A 15,042-nucleotide genomic window follows, 5' to 3' on the forward strand; every position below is an offset into this window, starting at 1 on the left:
GTCAAGTATCAGTGTATGATTCTTATATTATTTAATTTCTATTTTTTAATTAATTTCATCTTCCATTTGTTACTCCATTGTACACTCGTATTTGACTTGTTACATAGATGTTTTTTTTTTTCAATAAAAAAAATATTAAACTAAACTCTACAATTGTCTCCGCTAATTGTCTAAACCAGTTTCGGCCAGGGCCTGTTGCAACAATGGTATAAGCTCGTTTCTAAATAATTTGCTTGTGCTTCCGTGCGTGATGCTAAGCACATCCTTGGCTTTCTTCAGATGCACCAGAGCCTGACGGCACTCTTCTTGGTACACCAAGATCTTGCCCAATTTCAAGTACAAAAGTCCTAAGAGCGGATGCACATCTCCGAAATAAATCCTGCAAAGAAAACATAATTTAGGCAACCAAACTTACATAAGGTTAATGTATTACTTGTAACCCTCGATCAATTCTTCTCCGAATTCCCTAGCATCATTCCATTGACCGAAATCAATGCATGCCTGGAACGCCAAGTCTAAAGTCTTCACATACTGCACGTTGAATTTGTGCAAGACGCCGCGCTGCTTCTGCAAGCAGAACTTGCACACGTCCATATCTAATTTTGCTAAGAATTGAGGAATTTCTTATTCATTTCGATCCAATTTTTGTTTCAGAATTAAAATAATGATTAACTGTTATAAAGGATACAAGCCATGTCGTGCATGTTCTTCAAATGCACGTCAGAAAACTCGGTAATCTCCTTATATTTCTTCAAGAAATCTTCGGTGATCTTTTCGTTGCATTGTAAGCATTTTTCGGTGGACTGCATGGGGTCAATGGAAGCGTCGCAATTAGTATTCGGGCAGGCTGCAGCGATCATGTTATCCGTTTCCTTAGGATCCAAACATTTCGGGCATTGACACAGGAAGTAGTAGGTGTACATTAGATCTTCCTGTCGAACTTTGGGCGTATTCATCGTATCTATGTAGCTGATGAAAATTTGAGACCAGTCTAAACTCGGCAATTCTTCGGTACACCTTATGGAAAGGGTGACACCTTCGAAGGTGGCTACAGCATTAGGTTTACAGGAATGATCAACTATAGAAGCCCCCAGGTAAATTCCGGTACCCAAAGACACCAATTCAGAATCGCATATGTTGAAACTGTTTACGCACATCTAAAAATAACCACGTTTCAAGTAGATTAGTTAATTTTGAAGTGCTTCCACCTTACCCGTCCGTACATCCCCATCAGCTCAGCTGAATTTGGTAAACCAACACCGCCGAAGAACTCGTGCAATACGCCGTACAACGAAACGAAATGCTCCATCTTCTTAGAGTTCTCCTTCAAATCCGTGTAATCTAAAATACGAATACTTTAGAATTTTAGAAGTTCTTTTTTTATTAATACAATTCTATTAATTACGTGACATTAGGTCTTTGAACATCCTGAAATTCCCTTCAGAATAATATGACTTGACCAAATCTCCACCCTTCTGCAATTTTCTGATCAATCTGGCCAACAATCTTGCCGCGTCTGGCAAAACCCTGGGCAATGTTCTCTTAATGTTTGAACACTCTGGTTTGTGCACAGACCAGGCCTCCCTCTGGCAATCTCTTCCACAATAATACACATATTGGCAATTGGAGCACTTCAACAGTTTTCCCCTTCAAACAAATTAAATACCAAAAAAATTTGGCATTAGTAAATTAGTAAATAGTAAATAATGTATGAAAAATCACTTATTTTTCAAATAATTATGATAATATTAAGCATACTTATTATATTAATTAGAAGATAAGATAAGTTTGAATGTACAAGGTAAAATAATATTACTGTTTATAATAATTTTTACATTTGTAAATCTTAAAACACTTGTCATTTGAACAAATGATAATTATTGTTATTAATTAAAAAAAAATACTGAATAAAACTTACTTTTTAAAACAATTGTCACAATATTGTGAATGAACCTTGGAGCTGAGGATGTAGACAAAAGGCTCCTCCTTAATCAGAACAGTTCCAGGTTTGACCCTTTGCAGCACCCTCATTTCTGAAAAGTTATGCAAGTCAGGTGTGAAGCTGGAATAGTGGCAATAGACTGAGAGGATATTTATAAAAGTAGATTATATAAATTTAGAAGCTGGCTTGAGAATAGCGAATGCATAAATCATTTAACAGTACAAACATTGCTATCATTACTACATCCAATAATATTTTTTCTCTCTCCCCCTTGCTAATGAAAAAAATAAATAAATTATTTTAGATAATTAATATTTCCCAATTAACATATGGAATGCGTATGATGAGCATGGGCGCAATTGTAAACAGCCTGTTTATCTATAAATATCCTTGAGTGTGTATTTATAAATATTTAAAAAAAATAAATAGACGGCTACATAACCTACCACCTGACATGTTTTTGGAAGTATATAATGATCAAGGTTGGAGCACTGCCAACCCAAAGAATGTAAATTGAAGATTCTTTATGTAAATTGTATTGGAAACGTTTGTTGCTATTAGATCTTGTCAGATTTTTGAAGATAGGAACTAAGTCTTATCAATAAATAATTATCAGAGTGTAGTTTAATGATAATATCCAATTGGATTTTGCTGGTACCGTGAGTTCGATTAGTTTGTTGGTGATAGTCACCCTTCATACCATTCATACCACAAACTGGATCTGTCAGAAGTGACATTAGAATTGTCAGAGAGGCACGATCGGTGCGTGTGTCTTTATTTTGATTTTTCGGTTTGGTTTTTTAAGTTTTGCGAGCAGAGGATGAGTCCGGTGCAGTGATGGACATCTTCACGCTACTGGACAGCATCGATGGGAAGTTGGGATCCATGCTGAGGTCCACCTTTACCAGCCAATTTGCCTCCACGACGTCCTACGAGGTTCGCTCTCTATCCTATCCCCCTTTGTTTTTGCCCGTTCGTGACATTGAGGAATGCTCTCTCTGTCCTTTCTTTCAAACGTGGGAATTCTACGTTATCAGTTGCTTTGTTTCACACAATTAAACCTCATTTAAATACACGAAATACGTGAATTATTTATTGGAATTATTGACAATAAAGGAGATCAGTACAAGTCTACATTCCGCTCCACACACTACAGCTGAACCATGTGTGGTGATTACTTCTACTACAACTACATAGATTTTCTTCTCTTCTTCTTCCAGCCTATCTATATACTTGTGGTCTCAATCCTCACCACTATTCTGATCATCTTTGTCATCATATTCAGGAGATGGGACAAGAAAGGTATGTACATGTGTGCTCTTCACAGATTATGGTAACATTTTTATACAAAAACTCATACCATTGCGCATCAGAAAAACAAGTTATGTAATTGTTATTTGAACTGTAAATAAATTATTGCGGTTGCTTAGCAACGGACGACCTTGGTATGCAACACAACATGCTCACCTGAATTTCGGATCCATAATTTCGATAAAACATTTAAAAATCGGTTGTATATTTTATGAAATTATTATCGAATTTCAAGCAATATAATATAACCTTTGTATTCACCTATTAAATTTCCATTTCTATTATATCTTCGTAAATATGGTAAACACCTTTTACGATAATTGTACACGTGCGCGCATTACATACTTTAACCATTTAATTGCATATGAAAAGGTCAATCTATCCTTTGTAATATATATGAGATATTACTTACATGGATAAAGCATATAAATGTTTAGTAATAAATAAATACAAAATAATTAACTACAGTTCAATTAATTGTAATTTTTCTATAATTTTCTTGATGGTTACTTCAATGACTATGTGTAGTTATAGAGAAAAAGGAATCGGTGGCGTCGTCCACGCGATTCCGGAAACGGGACAAAGCCCTATTTTACGGTCGGAAAATGCTGCGAAAGGTGCGTTCCATTTCCGGTCAAGTGAGATCAGGACAAGGACGTAAAAGGAAGATGGTGATGAAGTTTGCACGGAGGATTCTGCAGCTGAAGAAAGATAATGAAGCCGAACAATTAAAGGTTTGAATTCTAAAAACATACTGTTTTGCAAGTAAAACTCATTCAAAAGTGTAGTTTCTTCAAAAATCCATTGCTTTTTTAGGTGTTGGAACCTCCAGCGGAATATCTGCAGGAAGACACTTTGAGCGATGAGAGGATGCCTCCGGATTTGCTGTATATGCTGCAAAGTGTTCGAGTTTTCGGGCATTTCGAGAAACCAATTTTTCTGCGCCTCTGCAAGCATACGGAAATTATAACTGTTAAAGCTGGCGCTCATCTATTCAATATTGGTAATGAAGCAAATTATGTATTGATTATATAATATGTATGTATTTGCAGGTGATCAAGATGAAAATGTGTATATTGTGCAAAACGGGAAAGTGAATGTATATATAACGAACCCGGATGGTTCGGCTCTGTCGTTGAAAGTTGTGAAAACCGGCGAATCGGTCACTTCTTTGCTGAGTTTTATCGATGTTTTAACTGTAAGATACAAAAACCTGCATTTACATATATCTTTATTTACTCACAATTGATTTTCCAGGGACAACTAAAACCTTACAAAACTGTAGCGGCTAGAGCTTTAGAGGACTCCACGATTGTGAAGCTCCCAATGAAAGCTTTCAACGACATCTTCCAGGATAATCCAGAGATTCTGGTGCGGGTGGTCCAGGTGATAATGGTCCGTTTACAGCGAGTCACCTTCACCGCTCTTCATGAATATTTGGGATTAGGAGCGGAACTTTTCATATCCGTAATTTAATTATTTGATTTAGTTTTGGCAAATTATAATTTGAAAATGTGACATTGTTCAGGCGCCGAGGGCGAGAAAATCGCATGTCTTTGTGTCTCCGAGTAAAAAGATGAAATCCAACGATGAATTTGATATCGGTTCATCCGCGCAGTCACAACCTATTCCCGTGCCTGTGAACAAGAATCAGAAATCGACGTCGCCTTTGGTGAACACACCGGATATGATACCGGAGTATAAGAAAGGGGAATTACGGGCTACACCTCCAAACAATCCCGATATGATTCCGGATACTCAGAAGCTGGTATTACAGTTTACACGCAATTTATCTTGGATCTGGTTCTATATTTGATCAATAATTTCAGAATCCGGAAGCGTCTAAGAGAAATCTATTTGAAGCAGAAGAAGGCACGGCTCGCAGGAAAATGTCCATGAGCGAGATCACCGATGAGACTGTACTGCACAACATAGCTATGGAAGCGTTCATCAAGGAGTTGGGTTTAGAAGGAGACACGTCCTCGCTGATAGACGGCGTCGAGGTCAAGGAAGTCACTACGGGAACATATATTATGAAAGAGGATTCGAACAAAGTATACTTTCTGAGGATTTAGATTAAATCCAAATTGAATTTGTGTTATTTTTTTGTAGGATGTTGCTTTGGTTTATGTCCTGTCTGGAAGCATGATTGTTTCGCAGAGTATAGCTGAAAACGATGCTAACGAGGTGAGCATGTACACAGCGCATAGCGGAGAATTTGTTGGTGGATTGGCCGTGCTCACCGGAGAACCGAGTTATTTTACCGTTAGAGCTAAACATAATGCTCGAATTGGTTTGATATCGAAACCAACATTTTACAAGTAGGTTTATTCTTTTAGTACTTTTATAGTATTTGTTAATCGATTCGCATTGCTTTGTTTTGCAGCTTGGTTAAGGAGAATCCAAAGATCATCTTGCACGTGGCGAACTTGGTCATATCGCGCTTATCGCCGTTCGTGAGGCAAGTGGATTTCGCGCTGGACTGGGTGTTTCACGAAGCAGGTAGAGCCGTTTACAGACAAGATGATGATAGTGATACTACGTTCGTGGTGTTGTCGGGTCGCATGCGGTCTGTGATCACGCACAACGGTGGTAAAAAGGAATTGGTCGCCGAGTACGGTAAAGGGGATCTAATTGGAATCGTCGAGATGGTCACGCACACGAAGAGGAGCACCACCGTTATAGCAGTCCGGGATTCCGAGTTGGCCAAGTTACCGGAAGGCTTATTCAACGCCATAAAGATGCGGTATCCGATCGTGGTCACCAGACTAATAAATCTGCTGGGTTTGAGGATTTTGGGCACCTGGCAGAATCCGAACATCAAGAACCTCAGCGCCAAGAGGATCACGAACAACGCGACGGTAGAGAGCAGACCTACGCAATTGAACTTCTCCACGGTGGCCATAGTTCCTGCATCAGATGATATTCCCATGACAGCATTCACATACGAACTGTTTCACTGTTTGAACGCCCTGGGAGCAACGTCGAGGCTGACCTCGGACGTGGTGAAGAAAGCGTTGGGTTCTTCCATCATGGATCCGAACAATGAATACAGGTTAACCTCGTGGTTGGCGCAGCAGGAAGATCAGCACAAAATATGCCTGTACCAGTGTGACAATTCGTTCAGTGTGTGGACGCAGAGGTGCATTCGCCAAGCGGATTGTATCTTGATAGTGGGACTCGGCGATAAGGAACCAATCGTTGGTAGGATGGAGCGAGAGATCGAGAGGGTGGCTCTACGTACTCAAAAAGAATTAGTGTTGTTGCATAGAGAGGAGGGTGGAAAGCCGCAGAACACGGTGGCATGGTTGAACATGCGCTCGTGGGTATCTTCGCATCATCACATTCTTTGTCCCAAGAGGATGTTCTCCAGGAAATCTTTGTATAGAATTGTAAGATAATCCAAACAGATTATTTGTTATGCTGTTAATTATTCTTTTCAATTTGCAGAACGAACTTTATTCGAAAGTCTGTCTATCGGAACCCAACATCCATTCAGATTACTCACGACTGGCTCGCTGGTTGACCGGTAAATCGGTGGGTCTGGTCTTGGGTGGTGGCGGGGCCAGAGGATCCGCTCACATTGGAATGATAAAATCTATAATAGTAAGCAATTGCAATCTGCATTGAAGCAATTTAATTGGTTGTTTCTCAGGAAGCTGGGATTCCCATCGACATGGTGGGAGGGGTCAGCATAGGCGCCTTCATGGGCGCGCTCTGGTGCAAGGAACGCAACATAACAACCGTTACGCAAATGGCCCGAGAATGGTCTAAGGTACAATCGAATCGAAATCCAATTTCATCTATAATTCAACGCCTGAATTTGTTTTTCAGAAAATGACCCAATGGTGGCGTCAGCTCTTGGACCTGACTTACCCGATGACCTCCATGTTCAGTGGAAGAGACTTCAACCAGACGATACGTGGAACGTTCGGAGAAACGTACATTGAGGATCTGTGGTTGCCCTATTTCACAGTCACCACCGATATCTCTGCCTCCTGCATGAGGGTACATCATCATGGTACGTTCTTCCACATTTCCTTTAAATAACTTTAATTATTTCAAATTTTATTTATTTAAATGCCAAAGAAAATATCGTTATTTACACAAAACAATTGTTTCTTCAATGTTGGCTTTGACTTTGCTTGATGCGCATGATAAAATAATACCGTTACACAATTATTTTTCATGCGTATCCTCCTTTTTCATATTTCAACTATCTAAGCTTTTACTAATTATGTAATTTCAATATGAACCTAATCATGTTAAATGGTGGATGCGCAAGGTAAGCACGCACCGAGTGTCTCAAATAATTGTGATTATGGCAATACTAAATAATTACCATTTGCATGTTATTATTTGAGACGTTCTGTGCTATTGCTATTGAGGTGGGTAGTTGAAATATGGAAAGAGCAAGATATATTTTTTTTTACTCCGGTCTGGTTATGTGGTGATTGTTTATAAACTGTATATAAAGCGAAAACGTAAAGGCATTCTAGCACTGCCCTGTCCTCATTTTGCGGAGCACACGTTCGTTTTTATATACAAATATATAATAATGATAATCTCCTAGTATGTACATAGGAAACTCATTGCTTCGAAACGAACCGTTTTTCTTTTCTGTATGTTGTCTGTTTGTTGTTGTATGTCCAAAGAAACCCCCCTTTATTTGTCTATATCATTTACGTTAAAAAAACAATTATTATTTTCATTTGTTTCTTATTCACGCCACTGTTTTCTGTCTCTTTTAAATTTACTTTATGGTGGCTCCTAATTATTATTATTATTTCTGTATGTGTATTTGGTGTATGCAAACATTGTGATTGGTTGACCATTATGTTTGCACAATATTATTATTTCTTTTTTATTTCATCCTGTTTTGCTTCACTAATTGTGCAATCATAGAATACTCACTCTCTCTCTCACACACACACACACACACAGACTAAAAACTAACTCCTTTGTTTTAATTTCAATTAAGTGATAGTTATTTTTTTAATTTTTATTAATTACTTCATTTATCCTTTAGTTTCGTGCTTATTGGAGATTGCTTAATTAGAATTAGCGAATGTCGTTGTTGTTGTTTTTTTATTATCATTATTAGTTTCTTTTGGGATTAACAAATGACCTGAGAGCTCTCTTGAAAACAAAAATATACGAAAATATACGTTTTCTGCTGATATGTGTCTGCACTATTATTAGGGTATGTATTTTTGTTTTCGTAAGCTTAGACAATATGTTTTAATATTGATCGTGTCGTTTGCATGCAGAAAAAAAACACGAATTTCATGTTTCCACTCCAATCTTTACGCTTAGTCCAATTTTGATTAATATAATAATAACTGCATTAATTTACGTTTCTTTGGCAACGTAATGCTTTTATTGTGCAATTAAGCGTAAAGTGTTGTGAGTTGAATGCGAAGTGAAGAAGTTTTCAAGAAACAGTGGCGTTTCTGGGGTTTCACCAAAACTAAATAAATAGAAAAGAACAATGTGTATGTGTTACCAGATGCGTCAATGTGGAGAAATAAATCAACAGACAATCACACGCAGAATAATAGTAGCGATTTTACCATCCACTTTGTGATGAAGAAATCTAGTTGTTAGATTGCATAAATCGATCACACTATTTGATCATCCGCACCGCTGAGCTTCTCTCTATATCTGTATGTTTCGTTCAAGTTGTTTTGTGTATTTAGGGTTCACCGATTCTATTATCGTTCTATTCTTTTTAACTGTACATTAATCGATTTACTTAAGCCGACCATTTCAAAGGTTATCTTTATTTGATGCGAAGATTATGTTTATCATGATGATGAGGAAGAGCGAGAAATATGAAAAGAAAGAAAAAAAAAAGAACAGCATTTTTTTTTGGGCATGTTAGTTTAGTGCAAGTGTGTCGCAGGATCTCTGTGGCGGTACGTGAGATCTTCAATGTCATTATCTGGATACATGCCACCGTTGTGTGATCCAGTGGATGGACATCTTCTGCTCGATGGCGGATATGTTAACAATCTACCAGGTAAGGAAGTCTAAGCGATCCGAAGCACCATAGATTAGATTAGATATATGAAGGATGAGGAGAACTTAAGTTGAGTCTTTAGTATAAAACGGTTTCGCGTGAAAGGAGGAAGGTAGGTCGGTAGATGCTAAGCAGCGAGCGTGCGGTGGGTGGGTGTGCTAACACGCCCACAGCGGCTCGTTCCCTCCCTAGTTTCGCGGTCCAATCAAAGACAAACATTTATCTCGCAGGTAACCAATCACAATTAACCGAGAGGTTCGAATGGCCAATGGTGGATGCGTACTATACTCATTTCGTTTTTATTTATTTATTTTTATTAATCTCTGCACCCCCGTATTGTTTTTTTTTTATTCTCTTATCTGTTTGTTATATTTGTTTTTGATCGTATGTGTTGTTGTTATTATTTTTCTTTGGGTTGTTCTGTGTGAGAGGAGGGGTGTTGTGTGTTTTCACTTTCATTTCCTTGAGACCCCAGAAAACCGATGAGTTTTCCGTATTTACTTTCTCTCTTATTCCTTTGGAAGCTTGGGTGGAGAATGTGCAGACATCATTTCGATACTAGACTTCATTAATTATTGATTTTTTTTTCTCTCCATTTGTTTCTTGTTGTTTTTATTTTTGAATGTGTTATATGATGAAACAGGTAATATGTGGAGGTACATTCGTGCCAGCATGACATATGTTGGCATATTTCCACCCATGTGCGATCCTGTTGATGGGCACTTTCTTGTAGACGGATGCTACATAAATAACGTACCAGGTATTAAAAAAAAACACCTATTATTATCCATAAACAATACTTTTAAAAAGAAACTAATTTGTGTTAAGATTCGCACATGTCCACTCTCTTTCTGCAACACTCTCTGTCTTTATATATATATATATTTATACTTATATCCTCTCGCTCAGTTTATTTATATATATACATATATGTTTTATTTGTTTTAATTAGTTCATATTTATATAAGATATGTACAAATATTTCGTCGTGAGTTTCGTCTTTGTAATTGGAAATCCTGCGAGGTAAGTTTTCAATATTGGAACAAAATCGGAGCGTTCTCGTTTTATTTTAATTTATTTATTATTTTTTTTGTTAACATTGTTACTCAACATGTTCATTAATTTTGTTTGTTTATTCTTAAGGCCTCCTCTCTTTCACACCACTCGATTTTAAGAAAATGCGAAACGCAAATTACGATTCAAGCAGTTTCTCGATTAGTTAACTTTTCTATATGAACTAAAAACGTTCTCTTATTTGAAGGTAATTTATCGATTGTACATTCACAAAATGTTAGACACCACAAAATAGATATGTAAATTCAATAATTATATTTTGATTGCTCATTTTCTAAAAATATCTTTAATAATTTATACAAATTTCGTTAGGGTCGTTATTTCACTAATTTTAAATACTTTATTTAAGACCAATCTTCATGTTCAGGAATTTCAATTAAGTTGTATATTTTGCCTTCAAATCAGCAGAAATTGTTTTTTCTTCTCTTTATTTCTTCTTGTATTTCGGTTATGGTAATTGATATATTTGTAGCCGACGTGATGCGCAGCCAAGGCGCTAGTCACATCATAGCAATAGACGTGGGTTCCGTCGATGACCAGGACCTCACCAACTACGGAGACGACCTCTCCGGTTGGTGGTTGCTATGGAAACGATGGTATCCGTTCACGCAGCCGGTGAAGGTTCCCAATCTACCGGACATACAATCGCGGTTGGCGTACGTTAGTTGCGTTAGGCAGCTGGAGGTGAGCTCTTCTTCGATTGCTATTACTAAATGAACGTTTAATTCTTTGCATTTCTTTTTCAGGAAGTGAAGACGAGCGACTACTGCGAGTACATCCGTCCACCTATCGACAAGTACAAGACTTTGCAGTTCGGCAGCTTCGACGAGATCAAGGAGGTTGGGTACCTGCACGGAAAGGCGTACTTCGATGCCAAGCAGAAGGCCGGCCAGTTACCGTTGTTCGCGAGTACGGAACCCAGGAAGTCGCACCTGTTTCCGCAGCGCCACGTGCTTTCCGGCTACACGTTCACCGATCTGGCGCAGATGGTTTGCAAAATCCGAAGGTGAGCGCTTCCTCCTGCCACCTCGTGCACGCTTCTCGATTACATAATAATCAATCATATTTCATTTACATTACATCTGATTTGCTGTTGTAGGCCTTACGAGGACGAATCCTCGAACTCTGACTCGGACGACTACGATGAAAACGATGAGAATCGCGGATACGTTTCGGAACCCTCGGTCGGAATCAATGACGTAAGTTTTTTGTCCACCCTGAAACCACCTTTAACTACTAACTTTTGATCCTGTAGGAGTTTACCAGTCAATGGGATGGTGACGCTAGCTCCCTATAAACTTTACCCCTGCATGGCTTATTTATTTTAATTTGGTAACATTCTATTATGTTTATTTATTATCTCCTATCTGCAACACCCAAAACCAATCAATAGTTTCTACAGCACTTTTCAATCATTTCCATCTGCTATTATCACAATATATTACAATTAAGTTATATAACATATCAGAAGAAACGGTTTTACATTTGTTATCTCTTTTAGATTAAGAATACGGAAAACTGAAAATGTTTACGCAGAGCAATCAATGTTTATTCTATCCAAGAAAGGTGTGTCTGCAAACACCGAGCGTATTGATAAATTGCAGCAAATATTGATTGGTTATGTGCAATTTACTTGAACATTTCTTTTTGTATTAATCTGTCTAGGAGAAATAATAACACTTCATTCATTTATTGATCCTCTAATATGATCTATTGTTTGTTTGTAGAATACGAATAAGGAATATGACAGACCCTACGGTTCATTATCGCTGTCCGAGAACGAGATGTGAGGATGTGGGTGCATTTAATTAATTATTTTTTTTTATATACGATTCAACGAGTATAAAACCTAAAAGTCCAGTTCGATCCACAATAACCGGCGGTGATATTATACTAATTCCTAGTCGATAGTACTTTTTACGAAGCTCAGAGATGTATTATATATAACTTTTACGATGCGCATTCATTTGGGTTATCATTTCTATGATTTTTGTTTTTTTTTTCTTCTTCTGTCTTCTCCTGCAACGAAAAGATCGTTTCTCGTTGCACCATCTTTTATCCCCCCTCTGGATTTTAGTCAATCATTTTGGTTACCGATTCGTTCGTATGTGTACATATATTTAGAAACAATTAATTTTATACGTATGTTTATTATTAACTCTTTTTTTTTTGTCTTTTAGAATTAACGCACAGGGATTATGTAATATTTTTTTATTGCGATTTTGATCTCTCTCGGTTTACGTATACTTCTCCTTTTGTTTTTGTAAATTTTGATGGAATGTATAAAACAATCTGATTAATTGTGAATTATATATATAAAAAAAATATATAGTATATACAAAACTTGCTGATGATGCGCGAATAAGCGCGAGTTATTTATTTCTTCTGATGCGGTATTTGCTGCAGATTGGGATCGATTATGTTGAGGACGGCTCCGATCAGGTGCAGAGAGCCGGTGACCAGAAGATCGTGTTGATTCTCTTTCAAAGCTTGTAGAGCGTCGAAGACCGATGGAAACACGTGCACTTCGGAGTCGATCATTTGAGATCCTCCCAGTAATTTCAACCATTGCTCTTTGTGCAATTCGCACCGTTCGATGGATTTGCTGCCGCCGCCGAAATCTGCAATCGAATGGTGTTAAGAAAATTGCTTATAGGCATAAGTTGTAAATGTAGAGAAGAGATACCGGCTATGCTTTTATCCGTTCTGGAAACGTTTGGGACGAAGAATACTTTATCGTAGTGGCACTTCTGTAAGATCTTCAGATGATCTACGGATTTGCGGTCTCCGGTGCTGTTGAATATCAAAGCCTTCCGGGATTTCGAATGTTTAGTCTGCTGTTTGAACCATTCCACGCAGTGTTCAATGCTGTCTTCGGTGTGTGCACCATCGAGGTGGTAAACGATGTTGTCAATTGATAATATTTGAAACCGCCCAGGCCAAGAGCACGTTCGCAACGCATTTTGCGTTAGATCGGAATCTTCCTTCAAGCCTAAAACGGTCGATGAAAATCATTCATCATCGATGATTATTGAAGTTACCTTTGAGATTCAAATAGGCTTTGGAAAGGGTTAAAGCTAGAGAAACGTTGCGCTTGTAGATGCTGTAAGGGTGGCCGATGCAATCCTCCGCATATTTCGGACAATCTTCGACGACATGCAATTCGCACTGTTGGCGACACACAAAAATAAACAATTATATAATGATATATAATCGCAGTGGTAAATAGTTACTTCTTTCTCTACGCTTCGCTCCTCTAATACTTTCATCGCGTTGGCGGGTTGATCGACGGTGAATGCCTCGCAACCCTTCTTCATGATCCCGCCCTTGTGCCAAGCGATTTCCTCCATGCTGTTGCCTAGCAAAGAGGTGTGATCGTATCCAAGCGATGTTATCCCGACTATCGGCACGTTCCTACACAAAGTAAATAGTTGCTATGCGACGCGTTCAAATATTGTATTTATACCTAAGAACATTGGTCGTATCGTATTCCCCGCCGATTCCGACCTCTATCACAGCCACGTCCACCTTCTCCATAATGAAGATTTTAAATGCGAGTATCGTCAGCATCTGAAAGTACATCGGCATGCCATCCTTCTCTCGCTGCGAGAGCCTATCGTGAACATCCCAGAAGTACTTAACGAATTTCCCTTTACCTATAGGTTTCCCATTGATCCTGATCCTCTCGGTGACATGCACCAAATGAGGCGAAGAGTAAAAACCCGTCTTCAGACCGTGTTCCCTGAGGACGCTCTCGCAGTAGGCGCAAGTGGATCCCTTGCCTTTAGTACCTGTGACATGGATCACAGATAAACCATCTAATTGAGTCAACGAAACACCAGATCTAAACAAATATTTGCTTGTGAATATAAGAAATACAAAAAAAATAATAAATGAAAAAAAAAAACTTATCAGCAAGATGAGATAACAAAACACACCTACTAATGAACTCATAGGTTTTCTGTAGTTTATTTGTGCCAGTCTGTGTCGAAGGTGAGGACACCTTGCTGATATAATCGGCATTGCTTTGCAGATTGTTCAGTGCTTGTATTGTGGCCTGGAATATAGGTTACAGTGATTTCGTTTCTATGGACTTTCTTATTAAGTGAGAACATACCTCATACATGCTTGCACTTGTGAGCTTTGCGGAGGGCTGTGACTTCAGCATTTTCCCTGCGATATTCAACATTTATTGACCGTATAAACCTGAACATAACTACAATTGCGACTAAAATAATCTCTGCAGCATGTTATCTCGTTTACTGTTGTTTGACCTTCGAAATCGATTGCCCGTTTGAAATCGAAAGCTTCTTGGAGAAAGATGAACAAGGATATCAATTTATGAAATAGTTGTTTGTTCATTTTCCTGTTACGTAACGTGTTAATATTTATTTTTAATTAGTTTCTTTTTGCATCAGTGGAGATTACCATAGGCAGGTGCATCTTGTATGTTTTAATTTAAGGATCATTAAGAATACTGTTTGCGTTTGCCTTAGCAAGATAATGTTATCTGCCAGTATTCAAATGCATTTACACTTTTATTGTGTACCTGGGTATTCTATGTAACGAATATATAGATAATGAGCATTTTGAAAAGTTACCCTTTCCTGTAAAATAACTTGCATAACAAAAATTCGTTACATTTTTATGGTTGGGTATTCAGTTTTGCTGCGTTGGCAATACTATATTCGGG

General features: G+C 38.0%; 3 protein-coding genes across 8 annotated transcripts; 1 reads left to right on the plus strand and 2 right to left on the minus strand.

Annotated features, from left to right (window-relative positions):
* Positions 1 to 114: 114 nt before the first annotated feature.
* On the minus strand, positions 115 to 2,687 carry LOC108557889 (histone-lysine N-methyltransferase SMYD3). Of its 3 annotated transcripts, none has more exons than XM_017914599.1 (7): positions 2,643 to 2,687; positions 1,919 to 2,033; positions 1,406 to 1,647; positions 1,214 to 1,341; positions 689 to 1,157; positions 434 to 596; positions 115 to 379 (listed from the first exon to the last, which is right to left on the minus strand). In XM_017914599.1, the coding sequence occupies exons 1-7, from the start codon at positions 2,677 to 2,679 to the stop codon at positions 163 to 165; spliced, it is 1,371 nt and encodes a 456-aa protein (XP_017770088.1). In that variant the 5' UTR covers positions 2,680 to 2,687; the 3' UTR covers positions 115 to 162. The 3 variants fall into 3 exon arrangements, with proteins under 3 accessions (XP_017770088.1, XP_017770087.1, XP_017770089.1); XM_017914598.1 differs by having other exon boundaries at positions 434 to 605; XM_017914600.1 differs by lacking the exon at positions 2,643 to 2,687 and adding an exon at positions 2,389 to 2,617 and having other exon boundaries at positions 434 to 605.
* Positions 2,688 to 2,756: 69 nt separating this feature from the next.
* Positions 2,757 to 12,247, plus strand: LOC108557885 (neuropathy target esterase sws). 3 transcript variants are annotated; one of them, XM_017914590.1, is made up of 18 exons: positions 2,757 to 2,878; positions 3,163 to 3,244; positions 3,782 to 3,987; positions 4,070 to 4,256; positions 4,306 to 4,451; positions 4,511 to 4,720; positions 4,782 to 5,021; positions 5,083 to 5,307; positions 5,366 to 5,574; positions 5,640 to 6,645; positions 6,704 to 6,859; positions 6,909 to 7,028; positions 7,088 to 7,274; positions 9,159 to 9,275; positions 10,822 to 11,033; positions 11,096 to 11,355; positions 11,449 to 11,548; positions 12,077 to 12,247. In XM_017914590.1, the coding sequence occupies exons 1-18, from the start codon at positions 2,780 to 2,782 to the stop codon at positions 12,137 to 12,139; spliced, it is 3,825 nt and encodes a 1,274-aa protein (XP_017770079.1). In that variant the 5' UTR covers positions 2,757 to 2,779; the 3' UTR covers positions 12,140 to 12,247. The 3 variants fall into 3 exon arrangements, with proteins under 3 accessions (XP_017770079.1, XP_017770080.1, XP_017770081.1); XM_017914591.1 differs by lacking the exon at positions 9,159 to 9,275 and adding an exon at positions 9,919 to 10,035; XM_017914592.1 differs by lacking the exon at positions 12,077 to 12,247 and adding an exon at positions 11,605 to 11,730.
* Positions 12,248 to 12,342: 95 nt separating this feature from the next.
* Positions 12,343 to 14,828, minus strand: LOC108557890 (folylpolyglutamate synthase, mitochondrial-like). Of its 2 annotated transcripts, XM_017914602.1 has the most exons (8): positions 14,778 to 14,828; positions 14,467 to 14,715; positions 14,288 to 14,406; positions 13,816 to 14,140; positions 13,583 to 13,763; positions 13,391 to 13,517; positions 13,036 to 13,341; positions 12,343 to 12,970 (listed from the first exon to the last, which is right to left on the minus strand). In XM_017914602.1, exons 3-8 carry the CDS (start codon positions 14,370 to 14,372, stop codon positions 12,726 to 12,728), a joined length of 1,269 nt encoding a protein of 422 aa, XP_017770091.1. In that variant the 5' UTR covers positions 14,373 to 14,406; positions 14,467 to 14,715; positions 14,778 to 14,828; the 3' UTR covers positions 12,343 to 12,725. The 2 variants fall into 2 exon arrangements, with proteins under 2 accessions (XP_017770091.1, XP_017770090.1); XM_017914601.1 differs by lacking the exon at positions 14,778 to 14,828 and having other exon boundaries at positions 14,467 to 14,750.
* Between the last annotated feature and the right edge of the window lie 214 nt (positions 14,829 to 15,042).

The sequence above is a fragment of the Nicrophorus vespilloides genome, unplaced genomic scaffold (assembly GCF_001412225.1).
Source record: "Nicrophorus vespilloides isolate i.1.1-1 unplaced genomic scaffold, Nicve_v1.0, whole genome shotgun sequence".
NCBI lineage: Eukaryota > Metazoa > Arthropoda > Insecta > Coleoptera > Silphidae > Nicrophorus > Nicrophorus vespilloides.